The sequence below is a fragment of the Monodon monoceros genome, unplaced genomic scaffold, assembly GCF_005190385.1.
Source record: "Monodon monoceros isolate NGI ecotype Baffin Bay Population unplaced genomic scaffold, NGI_Narwhal_1 Super_Scaffold_8, whole genome shotgun sequence".
NCBI classification, from domain to species: domain Eukaryota; kingdom Metazoa; phylum Chordata; class Mammalia; order Artiodactyla; family Monodontidae; genus Monodon; species Monodon monoceros.
Window position 1 is genome coordinate 10,728,373 of NW_021703785.1, and position 24,679 is coordinate 10,753,051.

Genomic DNA, 24,679 nt, shown 5'->3' on the forward strand with positions numbered 1-24,679 from the left:
CCCGGATCCTCCGCTAGTCCCCCGGCCAGGGATCGGCTCCGAGCAGGACAGGCTAAGGGCGCCGGGCTCCGGTCAGGGAAACCAGGACCCGCGAGATGCGCCTGGAGATGGCAGGTCCCCCAGGGCCTCGTCCCGGCGCCTGGACGCGGCGCCAACTTCGGAGGAAGACACAGGGGCCGGCCGGTCCCCAGGGCGGGCGCGAGGGCCCCGCGCAGGTGTCGGGCCTGTGCGCGGGGTGCGCGGGGCCTGGGAGACCCGAGAGAGACGTTATTGTTACACTGTAACGAGTCTGATTAACATGCTCCTGACACTTTCTCTTAGTTTCTCGGGCTCCTAGCAACAGCGCACAAAGGCGCGGGATTGTCCCGGGCTCCGCGGGGACACGGGGCAGCCTTTGATCTGCCACCATTACAGCGGGGCTGCGCGACAAGCTCGCAGGCTCCGGGCGGCCCGCAGTCCCGGCCCACTGCGCGCCCCGGCCCCGGCCCACTGCGCGCCCCGGCCCCGCCCGCTCGCCCGCCCGGTCGCAGCTCCGGGAGCGGCCGCCGCGCGCGACCGGGGCCACGGGGCGCACCGGCCGGGCCGCGCCGGTCTCCGCGTCGGGGCGTCCCCGACCCCAGCCTTCGGGAAGTGCGGGCGCTGGGGACGCGGACTTGGCGTGTCCTGGCCCGGCGGGCGCACGTCCTTCCGACGGGGCGCGCGGTCCCCGAGATCGCCGGCCCTCCCCGTCGCAAGAAGCAAACAGTAAAACCGAGCGGGTCGCTTACAGCCGAAGAACACAGAAATTTAAAAAGGGCAGGCGTGAGCGACAAACGAATCCCAAAAGATTTTGTAAAACATTTTAAAAATTAAAATCTGTAGGCTTCAGCCCGTTTAGCTGAAACTGGGCTCGATCGGCAGCAAACCATCTAAAGGCGCTAAAGATGATTTCGGTTCCTTCCTACAAATCACTTTCTTTTCGTCGTTGGCAATTCTTATAGATTCATAAGGAAATACGTTGCCAAATAATCGCTGGAATTTAAACAAACTCACCACCACCACCCGTCACAGAACACTAAAAAGCTGCCCGGTCCCACCGCGCAAGCTTTCTGGTACTAAGGTATTTGAAAGTAATTTATTCTCCATTTGTTTGCTCTCTTAACCCCCTATCCCACCCCGATTTAAAACAAAGCGCGGAAAGAAAGACCAAGGTTTTAACATTTAAGTGTTGAGGTCGGCTGATTACTTTCCCCCTAAGTTGCAATGTGAAAACCTGCCGGCGGGGGGAGGGTCTCAGGGCTGGGAGGACAGTGTCCCCCAGCCTGGGGCGCAAGCTTTGCGGTTACAAACCGGTTCGGTGACCCTCCGCAGCATCAATATGCACAAGATCCTACTGTTAATCTCAGAACCTGTTTTGTACCATCAACTACCTCCCAAGTATTATACTAGAGGTAAAAATCAAAATCAGAACGGAAGACATTTAGCTTTCCAAGCTAACCAGAAACCATAGAAGCAGAATGCCCTTCAAATAAAGAAGTACGTATTAACTCTTCTCCTCTTAAGACATCATTAGAAAATTCATCGTCCCTACTGAAGGTCAGTTTCCCGAACTGCCGAAGAACTATTAGGGGCTGGGATGTTCATCATAATATTTTAGAAGAGAAAAAAAAAGAAAAAAAAAAAACCCTACACGGTCTATTCCATTTACGCAGCAAAATATGCCAGGCGATGAGTTACTTTCAAATTCAAATTGGAGGCGGCAAGTCTTCGTTGTTGAAGACACTTTTCCCAGTCAGTCCCTGGAGGAGAGGATGTCAGGGCAGTTAGCGGTTCAATACTTGTAAATCTGAAGGGAACCGCACCCAGATGCTGGGGAACTTCCCAACTTGCGCTCAGGGACAGTGCCTGACTCCGGACTCTGCTGGAGTTCCTCTCGCCATTTCAATAAAACATGATGGTACTGATATAATCCTCTATACATTAAAATGAGGTTGTCACAGATTGTCATTAAGACCTCAGTAAAACAATGAAGACATTACTGGGAACCCCCCCTCAGGCAAGGTATTAGGGAATAAAACAATCTACACCACTCGGGTCCTATTGAGATTAATGAAAAAATTATGCCAAAAAAATCTCAATTTCATTTTCCCGTGACGGGGCTTTGCATACATACAGTCAGTCTTGCCTTCCACCTGATGATTTATTAAACTAATCTGCAGTGATCACCACTGATGTTCTCAACTCAATCTTGTCCCGGCTCATTTTCTAAGTAATTGTTTCTCATCAGTTCTGATAACGTTTTAATAGTGTTCCCCATAATTTAGCCCCCAAGAATTAAACGGGGGTAAATGGTGAAGCAGCTTGTGATGAGCTACACAAAATACAAACAGGTATGGCTTTTAATTAATCAGATTACCGCAAGGTTCTCTTCCTGCAGTCAGTCCATTCCTAGCTGGGAGGAATTCCCCAGGTTGGGCACTGTCACATACCGAGTGGGGTGAGCTCACCCAGCCCTCCCTCCCACCCTCCCTGTATTACCGTCACCCACCCGAGGCACCAGAGAGATGTGGGTGGGAAAACAGTGGGGATACCTCTTGTCTCCCAACATCTCCTTGCCTTTGTTCCTCAAGGAATGAGGCATGACGGATCTCTGACTCTGACTAAACCCTCTTCTGGGTCCCTCTTGTAGGGTCTGTGCTCAGAGAGTAGGACCTTGGTCCAGATTTTTGGCTCTAGTGTGTCCCAGTGTCATGATCCTATCATAATTGGGACCCTGGGGTTATGAGGAAGATGATAAATCTGACACTCAGGGAGACTTAAACAACAAGGTGCTTTTGTTGGAACAAAGTGTGGTTTGAGATAAAAGGGCGTGGTGACCAGTCCAACATGGTTGGAAATCTAGGAACCTGTGGGCCCGTTGGTGATGGGGGTGGGGAACACCTAGTCAGGTCCAGGCCCTCAGGGCCCCCTGGAAACCTTGCTGAGAGGATTGCTCTTCCCGAGGTCTGCATGCCTTCACCCTGGCATCTGGGGTCCCTTAGAGTGGAGGGTTTGGCTCTCAGTGAGCCCCAGGCTTGACGAGGTCCATCTATAGGGTTTGGGGGTTGCCTGTGTAACAGGGGTGGAGACTAGAGTGTCTCCCTTTCTTCCTGTCAAAGCCTGAGGTGGGCTTATCTGGACCAACACATGAGGACGGGCAGGACAGCGGAGCTGAAGTGGAGGCTGCCTGTAGGGAAGTATGAAGAAAGGCTTTTATTATCGTCTTTTGTTTAAGACAGGTCCTGCCTATGCTTCCAACACCCTGAGGGTGTCAAAATGAGAGGAGGCTTCCCTCTGCCTTCTGAGCGGTCCTCCTGTGTTTGTGTGCTGAGCAGTGGGGTCCGGCTGCGTGGGCACCTATGGTCCTGGGCTACCCTGGGCACACCGACTACCACCCTAGGCGGGCACAGCTGCGCCGTGGGTTGCAGGGATGGCTTCTCCTGTAACTGTTACCCACTGTCACTGTCCGCAGCCCTGAAGCCCAGTTTGGCTGGAGGCCAGTCATCTCCCAAGTTGGCTGAGACACTGTCTTCCTCCTTCCAGCTCCTCCGAGCGAGGACGAGGCAGGCTCCCACCTTTCTTTCCAGCTACGACCCATGCTCTCGAGGGTTTGGGGGGTGTGATGCCCCGGGGAGGCATGGCTCCAGCGCAGCACATCCCATCTCAGTTAAGAGCCGCCTTGTCGGGCCCCGTGTTTGAGAATGTTAGTTAGTGTCTCAGAGCATGTGTTTCCCAGAACTGCCCAGCCTGGATCAGGTTCCTCTGCATGCCTGTCGGAACTGCCCTGCACTGGAGGTGGATGTTGTATGACCATACGTGGGCCTCTCCCACTTTGCTTTGGTTCCATGATGCCTTTCCTTGTAAATAACCTTCAGCCCTCCTCCCCTCTTGGGCTTCCTGGAGGAACTGGAAGGGGTAGGGGAAAGTAGACCCCTGGGTGGGGCACATGGTAGGGGCCACATAGGAAATAAACTAAGAGGGCGTAGGAGGTAAAAAATGAAAATAAAAAACAACTGTTTTCTATTTACGAATTTAAATAAACAGAACAGCCTTCCCCGCGGTGTTTGTCTAAGGGTAGCAGCTTTGCTGCTGTGTAGGTCATGAAAAGGTTGGTGTAGAGTTTAGAACTTCCCATTCTGTTAATTTCTTAAAGAACAGTCGTCCAGAGTCTCCACACAAAAGCTCATGATTTAATGAGGAGCAGAAACAAAATCTCTGATTGTTGGTGTTTCAAATTTCATTGGCGTCCTCTGGCAAACACAAGTTGATCCTTCGCAGCTTCAATACCCTTTAGCCTTCAATATAAGAGCACATGCTGAATAGGGAAGAATGGCTGGTTGTTATGTTTATTTACCCTTACTACAAGCTGGGTTAACCTCTTCAAAACAGCTTTACTAAGCCCGTTAACCACACCACCCATATGACCTGTAGCAGCATCTCTAATGTGATGCAAATCTCACAGGGGACCATATGCACCAGCTCTGTGGCATTGTGTCTTCTTAGAGGCTACAAGTTTATTGCTGAGGGGGCCCTGTCCCAGCCATACATTTACAGGGGGGAAATGGCCTCAACGGCAAACAGTTAAACAGGGAAATAAAGGGAGAGAATGGATGGTCTTGTGCTTCTGCACATTTATTTTTTAATTGCTGGTAACTGTTGACCCAAAGCATTCACCCAGGATGAGGGCTTTCATAGTGATCACCTAGCAGTTCAAAGATAGGGATATTTCATTTTTGGGGGTGGTGGGGTGGTGGAGGTTAAAGTAATCCGTTTTGAAGATTTATTTTTAGAAGATATCTATATAAACCAGTATGGTACTTAATCAACTTTTCTATGCCATCTCTGTTGTTTTATCAGATTACTAGTGAAATAAACACCAACCCTTCATTGTGTTATTATTTTTTAAAAGGCTGGCCTTTCTTAAAATTATTTCTGGTGTCGAGTGAACAATGCACAATGTGGGAAACATCTAACATGAGCAGGGTGAAGGGAGTATACGTATTTGGGAAAGATCTGTTTCATTAAAGACCAAACTTCTCCTGGAACAGCCCATCTCTCTCCACTATTTTATCTCCCTGCGAAATCATAAGTCTGTACTTGTAACACATTCGTGAACAATAAAATCATAAGCTTGGAATCAAAAAGGAGAAAGTTCATTTTTAGCGGAATAACTGGCCAGTGAGATAACCAAAAAAAAAAAAAAAATGTGATTAACATGAACTGTAAATGAAGAAAGGCTCCCATCTGGCATACTAACAAGTTGCCTTGAGTATTATGGCTTGTCTTTAAGGAACCCACTGTATATGTTCAGCCCACCTGATGAGAGCTTCATTTTTCCTTGATGGACATGGCAAGCCTAACAATGTTCTGGGCCTGCTTCAGTAATGGCATGTCGATCACACTCCCTCGGAAAGTAAAGGCTCCCTGGAAGACAGAGAATACAAACTTCCTGAAAGAATGCTCGGAAATTACAGGCTTCCTTTCTGCACACACTTGTACAACAAGAACATTTTAGATTCCACCTGAATTATACTGACTTTCCTACCCAACTTTTGAGAAAGCCAAAGTAAATTACAGGGGAAAGATTTCTTTTTTCCTCCTAAAAAGGAAAAAAATACCAAACCACTTCAGCATTTTAATGGAGAGGAAAAACATCAGGCACAAGGTATTGGAAACTGCTCATTTAACTCTTGAAATCAAGCAGAAAACAAGGGTGGAAGGAAAATGTAAATACTTCCTTATGTACTTTTTGAAATATTGCATAGAACTGTGAAAACAGTAATATGCTCTGGCAACTGATTATTGTTTGAATAAATAATTGTATGATCAGGTTAAAGGAAGAATGCTTCCTTCTTGTTGTAACGTAATTGAGGGGTAACACTATCATGTGATGAGAAAATGTAAGGTAGGATTATACTGAGTAAAAAGAGATTCTTCTGTTGGTACACACTTTTGCAGAAAAGGATTACAATGACAGGGGACATGAGTCTGTAACAAAAAATCATAGGTCTGTTGAATGGTTAGCCTGGAAAGAACCTGAGATCTCCTGATTTATACCCATTTTACAGATTCACTTTTTAAAAACTTCTGCAAATACTCATTGAATGTGTCATGTGATCTCAGTGCTGTTCTAGATGAGGACTCTGATGCCCAGAGTAGTTAAGTGATTCTCCAAGGTCACTTGACTAGGAGAAGTTAGAGCTGGGGCTAGTACTTGGGTCTCAGAGCCTCAAGCCTTCATTAGAGACTCCCACATTATGATGATAAGGTAGTTTCTTTAGTGCCTCAGAAAAAGAAGAATTAAATGGACAGAAGCAGTATGAATCTGAAATTAATGTCTGGTTATTCATGTTCTTTTAATCACTTCTTTTTGCTGTTTTCAATTACAGCGCTTCTTAATTCCCCTTCTTTCTACCTGTTGGTAAGGATGCTGGTGTGAGTGGGGAGCAGGTGGTCTTTTGAGACCTGAAGGTGGGTTGGAGCAATTATAATCCTTGATGATGGTCCATTTGTATATATTGCCATCCATTTCTGGATTTTACAAGTACCACCTCTCAACAGTCAATGTTGTCATTATTCAGGACTTCTGGGATGGTCTCCTGGGCTCGCTGGAAACCCTCATCTTTTATAATAACATAGAGTTATACACAGAATGGAGGTTAAAAAAACTGGCAGGGAATCCTTAGCAGTGACTTTGAAATTTGTTTTTTAATCAAGAGAGATTTAAAAGTCATTAGGATTAGAATTCTCACCAGTGCTTAGCCTTCTCAGCCCGAGAATGATAAATCGGATTCATATGAACACCTGTGTTGCCTAAAATCCTATACTGTTAAGTCATTTTCCAATCTGCCCATTTTACTATTTATACTCCCAGATTGGTCTGTGCCTAATTTCATTCAACCTAGAGCTAATTTTAGTTGTCTCTGTGACCATGATGAATTTTATGAATTTGGTTAGAAGTTCTAAGGATATTCTGTGGGTTAGCATGACATGTGAAATCAGGGCATGGGACTCGTGCTGTTTTACAAGGCGAGAGTCTAGTTTTCTTATTGGAGTATATGATGAAGACCAAAGGCCTCCTGGTTATCCATCCACCACGTGGATTCTGGCCCTGTAAAACAGCACATGTGTCCTGCTAAAGCTTAAATAATAGGCTAATAATAATAGAGATGAAATTAGCCTAGATGCACATGAAATCAAAATGATGCACAGAGAATCAAGATGACTTGGCTTTGGGTCTATGCCATGTTCCCTGAATCCGCTTTGGATTCCACATGCACATCAAAGATGCAAAATATTTCATGTAGTTTTTCAAGACAGGGAAATCATTTCTTTCTTTTATGTGGCAGATTTTGCTTGACTTCCTTTGTTAAGCTTAAGCTGGAAAACAAAAGTTAACATTTTTGTTCTTTGTTTCCTTCATCTCTGCAAATTGAGGATTTTAGTGTTAAGAATCAAGACTTCCTAATACGAATATCCTCCTGCTTTCACATCGACCTAGAATATGGTTGGTTTTTTAACATATGGATCTACATGTGAAATGTGAACAGTCTGTTGGTCAGGATTTGGAAGAATGCAGATTGTCAAAAGCTACCTGAATTTGTGGGGAGGGTTTGAAACATTCCTTAATGTGTGATCATAGATAAGTTTCGGTTTCACAGCTCAGTGAGTTTCTGAGAAACTGGTGTACCAGTTTTGAAAATTTTGAAAAGAAGAGGGAACTTCCATCAGCTTGAAGATTCAGAATATAATTTGGTTTAAAATGCCTCTAAGTAGTAACTCATTCATGGTTGAAAGCCTTAACAACCATGACTACAACAATAATAATAGCTATAATTTCTTGAGCAGTTGCTAGCCCCAGGACTGTGCCTCGTCCTTGACATGTTTTATTTCAGGTAATGCTCGTAAAAACACTGTGAGGTAGATACTATGACCCATCCCCATTAACAAATTTTTTTTTTCTTTTCAACTGTAGTAAAAACACATAACATAAATTCACCATCTTAACCATTTTTAAGTGTATGAGTCTGCAGTGTTAAGTAGATTCACACTACTGCACAACAGATCTCCAGAACTTTTTCATCTTGCAAAAGTGAAACTCAGTACCATTATAGACAACTACTCTCCATTCCCCCTCCTCCATCCCCTGGCAATGAGTATGTATTCATCTGTTTCTATGAGTATATATCCATCCCCACATTATAACTGAGGAAACCGAGGCACGAAGAAACTTGTACGAGTCTGCCCTGTAGCTCACTAAGTATACAACTGGTATAAAACCTAGCTCTATTTGATCCAAAGCGTGTGCTCCAGGCTTACGCCCTGGGCTTGTGGATTGTTCTCCGAGTGGGTTGCCTGGCCGCCTGAATCAGAATCATCTAATCAGGAGGTGGCTTGTTAAAATGCAGATTCTTGGGCTCCATCCTATAAGGTTTCATGCAGAAGGTCCGAGCGTTGGCCAGGAACCCTCTGATGATTCTAATGCACATTGAAGTTTGAGAAGCTCTGTGTTTTAGCTCTCCTGGGTAGAAATGGTTAGGCTGGCTTTTAAATGGGTACAACACTCCATCCCTGCTCTCAAGGACCTAAAATTTGCAGGAAGAGCTTGGAAGCAGGTGCCATAAAATGCAACAAGAATTAGAGAAAAAGCCAGTGTTATGAATAGGGAGATCAGAGGCCTGAAAAGGCTGCCCTTCTTACCAATCAGGACCATGTTTGCCATTTCACACTGTTGACTTAGACATGATATTGTATACCTAGTGCATGTCATGCGTTTCCCGCTAGAGCTGTCATGGGGCTCCACCTCCGTGCACAACGGGCTTTTATTCAGCAATTACCTATTGAGTTATTTGTTGTAATAAATCACTAGTCAGCCACTTTGGCACATCTTACTATACACATGTCTATGGCTTCAGCCTCCTGGAAATGAAGAGCAGTATCACCTTAGCATAGGTGTTGTCTGTATAGGAAGGAAAACAATTACTTATTGGGCTGTACTTTTTCTAACATCTGGGTCATTGCCTGGTGGTAAGATAGGCATTGAAATAACATGAACTTTATCAGACCTTGAAGTTCTTCAATGGGGGAGAATCTGACTTACAATTTGATGGCAAAAGGACTGGTGATCATGATGGTGGTGATGACAAGAGTAATAACATTTATGGGAAATATTCATATATTTCACATTTCTGGCACTTAGCACTTGAGAATTTTTTTCTGTAGAGTACTAAAAGAGTACTTTTCTAGCACCCATAAATTGATCTAATTCTTTCCCTACTCATTGTATTTTCAAATAACTTCTTTGGGCATTCAGGGAGTTCTCTTTGGCACATTCCCATGATGATGTTGCTGTGTCAGAATTAATGGTAACATTTTAGCACAGCTGCCATATGCCTTCTTTTGCAGAGTGACACTTTATTTCTTCCTCTATGATGCTAAGTCTTATGCCCAATGAATTATTTACCTCATTACAGTTCCCAGTGAATTCCTAAAACTTTTAGTCAGTGTCGGTCACTATGGAATTTGTCTTTAGGACCTTGGTTGTACCCTCTTCTTGCTAAAATCTCTCAGGCCCAGCCCTGACTTCCCATCACATAGCTCTTCCTTACTCCCAAAGTTAACTGCTCCTTGATACCCCTCAAAATGGGGAATATGATGCTCTCACAGAGACAGAGATGGGCACTGTTTCATTCTTTCTTTCCTGTTTTTCAACCTATCACACTTGGAGTCCTTGGATAGGCCCTAGTATGGCCTTGGTCCCCTCACAATTTGGTTAAGGGGTAAGGATTTAAGTTTGGTAACCAGGCACCCAAAGCTCAGTGTGGAGGCTGCCTGGCTCCCAAGCTGGCTAGCAGAGGTCTTGCTGAGAGAGTGCTGGGATACCTTCCTAATGGGGACCGTGAAGTTACTTTTCTAAAATATCAGATAAGATCATCCATTTGCTTAAACCTTGCTTTCGCTCCCTTTGGACTTACAAAATCAAGTGCAATCTCCTTAGCTGGGGGCCCAGGGCTCCCCATGGTGAGACCAGGCCCTGCCTCTGCTCTCAGCTTAGTCTCCTGCCAGTCTACACACACACACACACACAAACATACAGACACACACACACCCCTCTACACCTCTCCCACAGGCTCTGCTCTCTGCTCTGATAGTCCTTTCCCTGTCTGTCCGGCAAACTGCTCCTTATGCTTCAAGACGTCAGAAGATGTCATGTCCGTGAATCATTTTTAGACTTCCTTGGTTGGGCTCATTTCTCTCCTTCCTTCCCTTATACATCCTCCTGTAACAACACTTGTCACATTCTACTGTAATTATCTGTTTACGTCGCTGTCTTTCTCACTGTGTTGGGAAGCCCTTGAGGACAGGGGCTCACATATCTTTGAATCCCCAGAATCCAGCACCCAAAACATGGTTCTGAAGCTTGTGTCTTTTGTGGGGCCTGAGCTGGGTGACTGAGGGGACAATGACTTGGCAAGATAGAATCACTCTTACCTTTCTGCTCTCCTTTATCTGCAAGTGTCTTTCTGTGCCACTTGATCTTTCCCTGGTCTGGTAATACTCCCTGGTCAGTTGGCCAACACTTGCTGAGCCTCCAGTAGGACACAGGGACTGACCTAAACAAATGTGATGTTGGGTTGGGGTCAGGTTAACTCATGCAAATGACTTAACGGTTAAAGTGCAAGCGAGTCTATCTGTAAGTGGGGCTTAAGGAATTAGAAGCTGCAGAGAGAAAGAGCCATCAAAACGGGGTGGTTTGGCCTCGGAGGGGCTTTGGGGAACAGTACTTTATTTATTTATTTAGGTGTGCCGCATAGCGTGCGTGATCTTAGTTCCCCAACCAGACATTGAACCTGGGCCCTCAGGAGTGAAAGTGTGGAGTCCTAACCACTGGACCACCAGGGAATTCCCAAGGGAACAGGTACTTTTAAAGTCAGCTTTAGAAGGTTAGAGATGCCAAATGAAGGTCAAGAGAGGGGCAGGGGAAAAAGAGCAGTGTATCCATATGTGCAAGTGGGGTTGGCCTTCTGTGTTCGACAAGAGCCCCCTGTACTTCTGGTCATCAGTGACTCAATAGATAAGCAAAATGAAGGACCACAGTACGAGTTACTGGATCTGTCTGTTGATGAAGGGGTTTCTCTAGGGCCTGAGGAAAGGGAGACTAATCTAGCCTCAATGAGAGCAATCTGGAAGAGGGACAACAGACTTTCCTCACGACAAAGCACACAGGACTCAGTCCCTGCTTGATGCAGCCAGACTGGAACCCACAGGGCTCCCTCTGTTCTTGCTCCCTGCCCTGGGGGACCCAAGGGGGCCCTGGACCCTGAGGGGAGGAAATTGAACCACTTGTTTCCTTTCCTTTATTCTGGGTAATTTTTTCTCTGTTCTAGAGTAGTCTGGGGATCCAACAATCTGATTTACAGATAGAAAAATTGCAGTTATTAGTTCATCTTTTTAAAGCAACTTATGAGTAGGACTAGAATCTTCGGTTTTTCACCCCAAATCTCAAACTCTTCCCACTAATCAGTATACCTCAAAGCATGTCTGGTAACCATGGTACATAAGATGATTATAGAAAAAATTAATATCAAAAATTTTTAATATATATTATTTTACATATATTTAAAAATTTATTTTGATGTGATTTATAAAAAATAACTAGCATATCTAAACTGTTATTTCAGAGATTTTTTTTTTTTTTTTTTTTGCGGTACGCAGGCCTCTCACTGTTGTGGCCTCTCCCGTTGCGGAGCACAGGCTCCGGACGCTCAGGCTCAGCGGCCATGGCTCACAGGCCCAGCCACTCCGCGGCATGTGGGATCTTCCCGGACCGGGGCACGAACCTGCGTCCCCTGCATCGGCAGGCAGACTCTCAACCACTGAGCCACCAGGGAAGCCCCCAGAGATATTATTACTTAGAATGAGGCTGAAAAAATTAATGATATATAGGTAAGGCCCAGATAAGCAAGTATGTGAAAATGCAATTTTAATAACTGACTTGGGAATAACTGAAATGTAATGTGCTTCCATCCTGAGTTTCCACTTGGAAGCTTTTACTATAATTATTATGATGGCAGAAATACCAAAGGATATTTTCAGTGAGAAAAAATTCACTAATAAAAATGTGAATGACATTTTAAGTTTCAAAAAACCCAAAGCATTTCTAAGAAGGATTAAAGGAGGTGACATTTGATCTTTGTATGTGCTTCTGAATATCAGTAACCCTTTGTTTTATGGATAAACCATCTTTTAAAACTGCCATCGAGAGTAAAAGAATACTATTGAGGACTTGGGGAATAGAGAACATGTTTTTCTTTTTTTAACACTTTAAATTGTAGTGATAATTTGATAGGTATTTTAATATTTTGAATTAAAATTCAATAATCATTCACTCTATGACCAGAGAATTTACAGATGTTAATATATCTCTACTTGAAATTTCTAAAAGCTCAACTGAAGTCTTTCAACATGGGCAATTCACATTTGGCTAATCTGTCCTTACTACTAGCACTGAAATTCTGACAGGTGATATTCCATGGCCTTAGATGGGGAGACCCTTTAAATGATTCATAAGAATGTAACAGCTGAAATATTTGAAGGGGGTTTGTTTTGTGCCTGACTGGGGAATATAGTGACAGTTCGGGCCTACTGAACTGCTTCAACAGGATCCCTTCAGCCCCTGCCTCAGAGCACAGCCTCTGAGGGGGTGTCGGGTGCTGGGTATCCTGCATCCTGGGCAGCCTGTTGGATTTATTTTCCAAGTTCTGAAAGGCGGAAAAGTCTGGAGAAGCTCCCTCCTATCCCTCCCCCTGTCTTTCCCCTGTGGCTCTCTGGCTTGAAAAAAGAGCACAGAACCCTCCATGGAGAATGGGATGGAGGGTCCTGTACGCCCCCCAGTGCAGTTCCAGCTGCCAGGTCAGTGCTGCCTGAGAGGATGTGGGGAATCACCTGTCCAAGCGGCCCCTCTGTATTTAATTCTTTTAAATCCATTTAAAAGAATTAAAAAACTTATCAGCCGGAGGAGATACGAATCAGATGCAGGTGACCAGCAGTTGGGAGCACAGCTATGCCGGAGGCAGTGGTGAAACAGGACAGTTTTCAGCAGACGGTGAGAAGGAAAAGGAAGACTACTAGTGAAGACAAATGGCCTGACACGTTTATAAAAAGAGGAAATTCTTTGGAACGTGGGACCTGAGTGGATGTAAAATGAAGGGACATCATTAACATCTTGCTTTTTAAAAAGGAAGCACGAAATTATTTAGCTTTAGCCCTACACAGGAAATAGAAACACTCATGTGTTGGACACTGGTAAGATTAATTTGGGACTTTACCAATAGTTTTACGAAGCTGGAGGAGTAAAGAAGAATAAGTAGAAGATTTGGAAGATGAATTTGGCAGGGAAGATGGAGGTGGCTGAACAGTAGGGAGGGGAGCTGAGGTGAATGTTTAGGTCAATTATCTTAATATGTGACCAGTCCTGAGTTGTCTACTTGCCCAGATGGAGGGTCTCAGTGGACCAGAGCATCCTTACTTCACAAACGGATAGGGAGACCAAAGGTGCCTTCTGTTTTTAAAATTCTTCTCAGAACCCACTAAATGTAGGCAACAGGATTTATCTTTTAAAATATTCAGGCAAAATGATGAGACAGGAATAGACACGTCTTTATTTTAAATATCTTTTGATAAGGAAATCTGGAAAAATCAGGCCAAGTATGCCACACGGAAAGCTACCTACCGAGGTGAAACAATTGGATTTATAAGCATATTGCAATCTAAAGGGGTTTCCACATATGCTAGCACATTAGACGTTGTGCTTAATTTTCTGTTTTTTAATAGCTTTATTGAGGTATAATTTGCATACCATAAACTTCACCCATTGTTAAGTGTATAATTTATTGACTTTTACTAATTACATAGAGTTCTGCAACTATCACCTCTCAGATTTTTTCTGAAATAGAAATCTTGGAAAATATTTTATTTTTAATCCTGAGGTAAATGTGTAAATACTTGCATTTAATTCAGAATATTTTATGTCAAATTTAAGCTGATATTGCCTATGAGAAAAGCAGAGAATGAGGGCCTTTTTATAGCAGCTTGCAGCTAAGACCAATAATATTAAACTTCTATTTTAAATGCTGTAGCATTATTCTTTCTTTGGAAAATATATCTAAATGAACTAACATTAACTAGAAGGCACTTTAAACTTTAAACATTTACTAAAATACAACTGATGAACAATAACTGATGAAATAATTGGTGAAAAATTTTCTTTCAACTTTTCTAGAAGGGAAAAAAGGTCAGTACCATATATATTGTTAAAAAGTAAAATGAATAATTTCTTTTTAGCACTGTCAGAAATTTAGAAACCAGTTAGCTAAACAGTATTTACTAAATGTATATTGTGTACCTATTTCCATCCAAGATGCTGCAGGGAGATCTGTGATAGAAAGAATTCTTTACTCTCTGGGGTAGTGGTGGAAAATTCTCCCACTTTTTTTTTTTCATTGAGGTCCACTAACCTAAAATGAAAAAAAAAGAGAATTCTAGAAACTCTTGATTTATATTTCTTAGTAAAGTAAAAGCTCCATTTGGCTGCTTTTAATATAAAAAGAATTACAAAATTCTTTAATAAGTACCACAAAATATTAAAAGAATGTTCTGAACTTCTCTATTATAATCAGCTGAAGGAGAGAAGGCATGGGGTAGTGGCAGGGTGTGGAGGTGATGTGGTGAGAAAGGAAGAGAGATATAAAGAAAAAGAGGAAACAAAAAAGAATCCATGGAAAGAGGAACGGGGAAGGAACAGGAAGGACATATACAGAAACACACATGCAGACCCACACATCCTAAGAGGGAGAAATACCGTAAGAGGAAAAGAGAGAGAAAGATGTCCAAGGAGTAAAACCTTTCATGGCCCTTATTTGGCTCTTGCTATTAAAGGCACTGAAAGGCATGGTGTGTTTTTGCAACCACAGGTGTAACTGAAAACAGGACTTTGGGAACTTGTCCTTTGAGTGAGATGAAACTGAGCTTGGGGCCAGATATGGCCTCTTTGCCAAAGGCCCCCGGTATTGCTCTGAGAGTTTCCAACCTACCTTAGGAGACTGAATGACTAATAAAACAGAATGAGGTGTGCAGTGATCAGAGCCAAGAAGTCTTTCTGGGGCAGGGCAGTGGACAAGCGCAGGGTTCAGAACTGAGAAGGAGGGAGCGATGTGGGGAATAATAGCTAGGAAGTTTGGGAAGGTACAGGGATACTCTCTGCTCTTTCCTCATCAGTTACTGCTCATGCAAAAAAAAAAAAAAAAAGTCCATGACTAAGAAAAAGATTCTAATCTGAACTAATGAAATTCACATTTTGTTTGTGACAATACCTTTAAAGCTCTATCTAGTTTTGGTCATTAGCGTGCAGATTCATTGTGACCGAATTGAAACCAGATTTAAGCTATGTTCTTATCTTTATTTACAAAGTGAGCCCCAAATTCTGGTCAGGTCTCTATAACCACCTTGGCTGTGAGTGACCTTGGGTAACTTCCAAACCCAAGTTGGGTCTCAGTGTATTTTATAAGTTGTAAACCGAAGGGATTTAACTAGAATATTTCTGAGATTTCATCTAACAGAATTACATTTTTTAAAATTTTAATTGAGCAAGAAAAAAATTCTGAAACATATAAACCAGAAGTATTTTGCTTAAAATATCCTTCAGAATGTGTTATAAATTAAGGATGAAACAAACAACTTTAAAAATTATCAGACTTAACCTACATACAAAATCTCTTATCCTCTAACACTAAATCAGCCACTTGCCACTAAGCCTATGTGAAATAGGATATGATCAGCAGTAAAACTGTACTGCCTTGCTTTAAACGTTTAGAAATCTGCAATTTGTTGTTAATCAAATCAACCTTAAAGTCACCATTGGCAGACTCTCAAATTTTCTAAGAACTTGACTTTTTAAAGTCAAAATTATGCGATATAGTTCTAAAGATTTCCAATGAACAAGGAAATAAATGGAGAAATGCAATAACTAAGCATCTTAAAAGTAGAGTGATGTCCCTTCCTCTTTCATTTTCACTGGCAATCACTCAGTTCTGATTTTAGCATTTCTGCTTACAAATAAAGGGGGCAAGACTGTGGGCAGTGGGATGCATGAGTGTGGGAGGGCACACTGTTGTCTATTAGTGGAATCAACCCCTTCCTTTGACAAAGACAACAACCAAATCTTTGGATGGTTTATTTGATCTGCGTGAAAGAGTGGCAGTGGGATTTCTGGCACTTGAATAAGCGGAAACAATATTTTTGGCTAGAGAGACTTCTGAGTTCTCTCAGGGAGCCTTCTAGAAGGCCATCTGGACCAAACAGTATTTCTTTTGTAAAGTCCTGCATTTGGAAACACAAATGAAAGGTGTCTGAGCCGTAATCAGATACCTATGAAAATAATTTGCTTTCAATATTGGGGAGGGGGAATTATTCTTTGTAATTTTCTAGACGAAAAGACTTACATGAGGGAAAAAACCTCTTTCTTTTTTCTTTCTTTATTAAGATAAAGTTCCCAATTTATATTCCTATAGAGGATTTGCTTATTAATGTAAACATGTTAATCTGCATTATTGCTCTCTCTTGAGTGAAGTTAGGATGTATCAGTTATGTGTGTTGTTTATAGTTGTTATGTCAGCTAGTGACCTTATTTTTGACCTTATAATTACTAGTGGAACCTAGATTTTAAAGGTGGACACTTTCCCTTCCTCGGTTTTTACCCAGCTTGTGAATCTATAATGAACAAAAAATATTGAAAAATTTAAACAAAATCCTTCCAAAACCAAATTAAGCATTTACAGATTTACTATGAATAGAGCGCTTAGAATACTGAAAATGAAGCTATATTGGTAGCCAGACACTGCAGAAATATGAATATTCTAGCAAAGTACCTTTAAAGATCGATCTCATGTAATACATGTTGCTATTCTTAATACCTTTTGCTATTTTTTCATATTTTTCTGTTTGAGCCACCATTTGAAAAGAAATGGTAAATTCTTAATGTAGGATTTCCTGGGATTATCAATCATTTTAAAAAAGCAACTGACTATTTCCTTTAGCTGTCATTTTTGCCTAAGAGGTGATGAATTTAGCACTGAGTTTATAATATAGATGTGAAAAAATACTCAGTAGCATACATATATGAATATATGTATATAGTATAAATATGTATATGTATTTACTTATATACAAATTACAGTTTCTATTGATATCATCTAATATTAACTAATTATTTGCTTGGGATGATTTCAATTATCCAATTTCATACTAGATACAGTTCTTAGTTAATAACAAAACAAGTGTTAAAATCATATTTTAAAACGAACAATACTAAATTCAGTTCTGAATGGAGAATTTTCAAATATTGGAATCATTGTTATTATGAAAAAATGACATCAAAAATGAAATTAACTTTTAAGAAAATACTTTACAAATTTAAAACAAATCACATGGGAGTGATTTATACTGGCTAAAATATTTCACCAAATAATTTGAGACTAAAATAGTTAATGACATACAGGTTGTATCTCAAATTATATTTTTCTGGAAGGATGAAAGAAAAAATCAAGTGTGATTAATAGTGTGGATATATACCTCACAACTGGTGTCAGCTAAAGTAGAAATATTTTAGCTTATGGGAATTAAAATAGGAGCATAGAGCATGTGGAATGTTTAAACTTTTTCCAACAGATTTTAATGAGTCCCTAATATCAATCTATAGCCCTAATTCTTATGATAGGGACTGTCATGCCAGACAAAATTTTTTAGCCTGAAAATAAATATCTTTAGTGTCCTGAAACAAAGCAGTCACAAGTATCACTACCTGCCAAACAGAGACAGATTACATGAGCAGATAGTCATTTCTTATTATTTTTTAATGTAAAGTATTTTTTAGCCAACATTAGACTAAGGGCATCAAACTTTATTTCCTTAGAACTTTTAATTAATACAGAACAAAAAAATTCCCGTGATACTAAAGACTAAACCCCAATAATTTATCTACTTGTGATCTAAGTATTCTCATGAAGTTTGTTATTTGGAGGAGACAGGAAAAAAAAAGGCAGAACTTTAATTTTTGAATAATAATATTATTATCACTATAGAAAATACTAATGACCCAGCACTAACTGTGAACTTCAGTTATACCTTTCATCTTAGGGCAGAATATAATTTAAGATGGGAGCAGGAAGTAGAGAAAAACAATGATACATAATTTTGCCTTCTTGGGTCATTTCTGCTTGAAAGCATTACTTGAATGAAATTTTCATCAGAGGGCGAAAAAAGGTCTTTTAGAAATTTATAAGTATCTCACTAGGACACAAACCATCAGTTTCCCATTGTTGAGAGAGTCACCTGTGCTCTGGACAAAGTATCCGAGGGTTTATGTTTTCATCAGTGAGTCACATTTGAAATAAAACAGATTAGATGTTTGTTGGAAGCAATATTTTATACAACTGAGCGACCTATTTATACTAAATCTTTACAAACAGAACCTACATTATTTAAACCCCAAGACCCCTCAAGACCCAGAGTCACCTACCTGCAGACCCAATTTTTGTGACCAGCCAATTTATAGGCAAGGTGAAAGAAACATGCGGACTGGATAAAATAACCATATGTCCCCACTGGAAGCCCCATTACTTGAATCATTTAAACCTTGCTGGACAAAGCACCAGGAGAATTTGCTGTAGGAAACAAACCTACACGAATGGGGCAGGGAAGAAATGACCTAATAGTTAGTCTCCCTTCTGCTCTAATTTCTATGGTTCTGTGTTAAGAAAAGCTATTCTACCACACTGTTGTGAAAGCATATGTCCCAACAAGAGGGCATTTCTTATTTAAAAAAAAAAAAAAAAAAAAGTTCAGAATTTAACATCTAAGTTGCCATCATCAAAAGGCAAGGACACTTTAGGGCAATTTTCCCTGGGAATAGCACTTTCAAGATATAATGGAAAAGTGCTGTTTTTCCCTCATTCAGGAACTTAAATGCTGGTAAAAGAGTGTGTTTCTAGTTTGAATTTTCTTTGCTGGCTACTGAAACTTAGGTAACTTCTTCCATACCTCTAGCTGCTTATAATGCCAGTGGCGCCCTTTGATTTTATCCAATGTGAAACCCAGTGTAGATAGTTCAAGAAGGCAGTGTTAGCCCAGACTGGAACTCTACTTGGTCTGCTGTTTTGATGGTCCCCATCCTGCCTCAGTTTACTTCAGTAGGAAGTATTATCAGGTACACATCCTTAGCTGGCATAAGGCACACACAGAGGTACAGAATATTTAGTGAGTGTCTGCACAGGCAAGCATGCAGGAGAGGGGAGTGGATGGAGTTATTTGCATGTATAAATGTAAAAGTATATGGCTCTTCTCTCTAAATAAATACCTATATTTATTCATGGAGGATCTGGATTTTGGGATCAAGATATAGAAATGGACATAAAACATAATGTCAACTGAAAAAATCTTTTTATGCACTGCAATATGTTTTTTTTGATGGTCACTACTGATTTGAAACGAAAGGTTGCTGTTTATCCTGAAACTGGTATAGTCCAAATGGGATGTCTCCAGTGTCATATATTCCGTCTTTTGATTTAAGTGCAAGTTTGTGCAAAGATGAGCCTGAATGTGTGTGAGGGTGAGCATGCGAGCATGGTTGGAGCTGAAGGCAGGTAATGAGAGGGAGGGAGTGATCCACTTAATACTGTTACCTACTTTCGAAAGTCCTGGGATTTTTAGGTGCTTTTACTTCCAGTGAAAAGTGTAAGCCACACTTCTCACACTGATGTCACCGGTTCACCACTGAAAACCAATTTTGTTCTTTTTTTTTTTTGTAGGGGGTACTGTTTAACATTTAGAACCTTCATAATGTTTCAACATTCTTTCTCCCCTAAGTACTTTTGCATTACAGGCATCAAAACTTCACTCCTTATGTAAGTAACAAGGCCAGGTTTAGATATAACCTCTAGGATGGATTTATAAATGCAACTTTCCCCCCATCCTCTTAAAAAGAGGCAAACGGTATTATTGCAAATAACCTTTAAGATAATTAACTGACAATGCTGCAACTAGCATAAAATCTTCCTTCAGGCGACACCTAATTTAAGTGTTACTGGCACAAAGTGGAGACAGATTGTGCATCACCACTGCAATATTTACATAGCAGAAACCCACAGAGCAGGAAACGCGAGGCTCAATGATGCACTAAATTAGGAACAACCATACTCCAGTGTTAATTTGCTTTCTATTCTATCCAAATCTCAGGTCCAGAAATTGGTACTAACACATATACAACCTCCCACTCTTAAATGACTAAACCGGAGATTTTTGTACTTTTTTCTCCCCAAATTAAAATAACTTGAAATTTATTTCTTCTCTCCAAAAGAACCATTTGATCAAACTGTGTTTATTTCATTACAACTTGCTCTCATTCTGATCTAAAATTATTTTCATATGAATGCTGCATCGGGTCTGCAGAGTAAAACTCAACAGACTTCTATTTTCTCTAAGGCTGCCAATATAGTTTATGAAAAGAATAAAATGAGAAACTTGAGATCCAGTGAGTGAAATATTTAGGAACGTGGAAGGGCAAATTTACCTTAAGTGAATTTCTCAGTGATAAATGTTGTCCCCCCTAAGCCCACACATATCCTCCTCCTCAAAATACGAGTTTTTAAAAACCACTCAAACAGTATATATTTTTTCATTCTTCCCCACAGTATCTTAAACGCCAGATTCACCAATGTTTCAAGGCATTAACAAAACATTTACCTTTCCTAACTGTTGATGTTCTTTAAAGGCAGCAATCAGTTCTTCAGCCCACTTAAGTTTTTCAGGGGAAGGAGAAAACTGCTCCTGGACCACTGCAATTTGGTTAGGGTGTATCACCTGCTTACCTACAGAAAGATTAATAACACCGGAAACACAAAACAACAAACACATGTTCAAACAAAATGTCTCAACCACGCCAGTCTCCTGAATGCCTTACAGTCTGTATGTAAAATAACTAATTATTTTTAGAACTTTTTAAAAAGAAAATAACACAATCAGGCAGGCTTTTCCAGAATACCCCATAAGAACAAATACAACAATGGGAGTAATTGTGTTTCTGATCCTATAGAAATGCCATCTTAGAGCAGATAATCTCTCATTTTTAGTTACAGGTGGATTGACCAGGCAGCTCGTTGAATAACTGCTTGGCTGGAACTTTAAAAGGATAATGTCTGCAAATTAAAGTGATTATTTTGAGTTAAAGTAGAAAAAAAATTACATGTTAATTCTTTCCAATTTTGCGAGTTGTCTTTTGCTTATTCTGTACCATTATCCCATCTTCCATGATTTCTTTTAAAAGTGGTCTGTTGGTTTTCATAAAGCTTACAGAAGCAGACATTACAACTATATTAATATCAACAGTGTCTTACAATAATACATTCAATTTTCTTTCTTTTAGATGAACTTAGTGTATCCCTTCTAACCACTAATAGAAAATTGGATTTCAATGAAAAAAATTTTATTCAGTATAGTAAAACAGAAGGCAGATTTGAACACTGTGATCTCTAGATTACTCCATTTAAAAATGTTTAAATAAAAAATTACATAAAGTTTCTCTAACCAAAAAACCCCCTCAGATTTTCCCTTTTTGCTTATGGGATGAAGATTGGATATTTCTCCTTTATACAGATGCTTAGACACCCCAGAAGAAATTTTATTTCTGTAGTAACGGTTTTAAAAAAGCTTTAAAAAGGAATCTTAAATTAAAACATTATACAAAGATAAGAGTCACAGGATTCTATGAAATCATGTAGTCATTAAAAAAACAATTTAACAATCAGGGAAGAGTGGAATCTAATCAGGTCATTGATAAAATGCAACATAATTTAATGTTATAATAATGATGAGATTATATTTTATTATATGATAAAATTATAGACATATTTGGTTCTTTAAAAATGAATGTACACTTAATGATAATTTACTTTGCTAAGTATATTTGTTGGCATATCAATTTGCTTTGCTTTTGAAATAGCTGCTTTAACATATAGCCAGTACAAATTATATCCTTGATGTTTTATAAAAGGTGCATTCCTGTTACTGTCATTATTCTGTCAAATAGAAAAAAGAACAATGTTTCTAAAAAAATTTTTTTACTATTTCATGAAAAAGAGTTTAAGTAAATAAATATAACAATATCTTTTCTTTACAGTAGCATAATTAAAACATCCTCATGTTGCTATTTCATTATCTGTCAGCATACTAATAAAACATTAAAATCTTATATAAATAAAGATGCTTTAAATTATTTGAGGAATAATTTCTGGGAACAAATAACATCAATGATGACAAATGAGACTTTTTTCAATAGTAGATATTGAAATTATATTTAAGCAATCTAACAGTTGTTACAATATTATTAATAAAGGATGTCAGTTCTGGTAGTCATTTTGTACTAATTGTTAGTCCTGAATTTTATAATTTATGTACATAATTTACACTGATGTGTAAAAAGCCAGATTTCATGGGAACTTCTTGGTACAGACACTATAAATTGAGAAGCAAACATAAACTATTTACAATGCTGTGAAACTAATGATGGCTTTTAAGTAGCCATATTTTGGTACTGAGGCTAATTTTAAGATATGTGTTAGGTTTTAGAAATTTATGAACCTCCATATGTGAAGTTATCTTTCGTCAAATCTTATATATCCCAACAACTGAACATCAGACTTTAATGCCATGTGGGAGCAAAGCAAATATTTTATACAGAAGAGTTGTTATTGACAAGTTACTGAGAGGGTGCAAAATTGGAAGACATTAAAATTTATGACCATGAAATCCTTTTTACAGTATCACTTGATATATCGTGCTTTAAATCAATACCTGTCAAATCTTTTAGGTAACTGTATGACGGTGTCATTTTTGTCTTCTACAAAAGACTGCAAAAAAGAAGAAAACCTATAGTGCTTCATATTTATAATCTTTCTTCTCAGCATGTAGTACTAGAATAACTGTGATGACTAAGTAGGCTGTTAAAGATTTATTCTAAGATTTATTTTTGGTTTCTTTTTATAAAAATAATTCCTAAAGTTAATAGTCATTTATACAGCCAATGCATTGATTTAAAATCAATTTACATGGATTGCGGCCTCATGAAACAATGAATACAGAAAAGAAACTGTAACCAGCTGTTTGTTACATGGCTAAGTTTCAAAAAACCTACAACTCATTAAAAAATATCTAATTTTTAAAAGTCGAGAAAATCCTTATTAGCACAGATCCTTATCAGTGTTATGGATAACATAATACTTTATTGAATTTTAAAACTTTCAACCACTTGCTTCAGATAGGGTGTGTAGCTCTCCTTCTTTCTTCCCCTCCTTCCTTCCTTCCCCTTTCTTTCCTTCCTTCTTTCCTTCCTTTTCTCCCTTCTTGCGCGAAGCCCAAAGTATGGCAATTAAATGATAAATAATTAGGACAAGCAGATCGTGAGTGGTCTAAAATACTCATTAAAGCATTTATTGTTTAAAAATACTACAAATAATCTCCTATCTTATTATCAGACTAATTACCTTTTCTTGGTGTATAGAAATATAATTGGGACAATAAAGACCTTCTTTCTAAAAATTGCAAAATGGCTCTGAAGTTTAGCTTCCTCCTTTACTGACTAGTTCACTTGAATATATAACGGGCACTGTACCCTCCGTGCCTCCTCATCCTCTCCCCTCTCCCTCCCACTTCCATTTTGTTTCTGATTTAATACTCCCTGTTGTTGAGAAACAATAGTGCCAAGTCCGTAAGCTCCTCATGCTGAGTTGGGCACAGTCTAGAAATTTAAATCTGATTTGCAATAACTTGTCTTCTACGATTGAATTAGGGACCAATTTAATTCAGTCCCGTCTCTTGGAGAAACTCTCAAACTCCCTTATAAGTTCTGGAGCAAACATTTACCCCAGAGGAAGCAGAGGACACCCAGGTTATCCTGAGTGATGGTGAGAGAGGCCCCCATCAATTTAGTGTTTTCTATTTTTTATTGTATTAGTGCCCATTTCAGAGCAACATCTGGCTGCTTGGCAGCCAAAGCCACATATTTTAGACCAACAACATCGGGGTCTGTTAGATAGATTTCATGGAGTTTTTCTCCAACTTTTCCATTTGGGCCACATCCTAACAGGTCGTTGGAAGGAGGCAGGTGTCACAGGCACAGAGACAAGGACAATGCCAGGGATTCAGTGGAGGGACTCTTTCTTTCTCAGTCACTATTAAATGTAGGGAGGATTCATTTATTAATAGCTCAGATGATTGAGAAATATTTCTCTATAATAGACATTTATTTATTTATTTAACAAATTGGGGGAATCACATTTTAACTCTTTATGTTAAAAACACAAACACAAAGGTCAGAGCATTATTTAATTCTACTGTAACACTAAAATGGTTTCTACAGTCTTTCAATTTTACTTTGGGTTAAATTAACATCCACGAAGGTATCTTTTACATTGAAGGTCACTTTATGAAATGTTTCTTTCATTAACCTCTAAATGAACACATTTCAAAAATATTTACAAAAGGAATAGCATGGATGCTTGTCTCTTTTCCTTAATTTTTGGGTGCATCTCTGATCAGGATATCCTTAGAACTT

At 39.9% G+C, this 24,679-nt stretch overlaps 1 protein-coding gene across 5 annotated transcripts in view; it reads right to left on the reverse strand.

The window, feature by feature from the left end:
• The window catches only part of CLYBL (citrate lyase beta like), a 262,901-nt gene that overhangs the window by 16,973 nt on the left and 221,249 nt on the right, over positions 1 to 24,679 (reverse strand). The window contains exons 7-10 of one of the 5 annotated variants that reach the window (XR_003791722.1): positions 20,815 to 20,939; positions 14,423 to 14,534; positions 10,510 to 10,631; positions 5,335 to 5,442 (exon numbers count right to left, since the gene is read on the reverse strand). Coding sequence is in view for 3 of the 5 variants with exons in the window: in XM_029210156.1 (XP_029065989.1) it covers positions 5,347 to 5,442; positions 20,815 to 20,939 (221 nt within the window). In the remaining 2 variants the exon portion in view is untranslated. Of the gene's footprint in view, positions 1 to 4,186; positions 4,334 to 5,334; positions 5,443 to 10,509; positions 10,632 to 14,422; positions 14,535 to 20,814; positions 20,940 to 24,679 lie in introns of those variants that run through there. The other 4 variants (XM_029210154.1, XM_029210155.1, XR_003791723.1 and 1 more) reach the window with 4 other exon arrangements.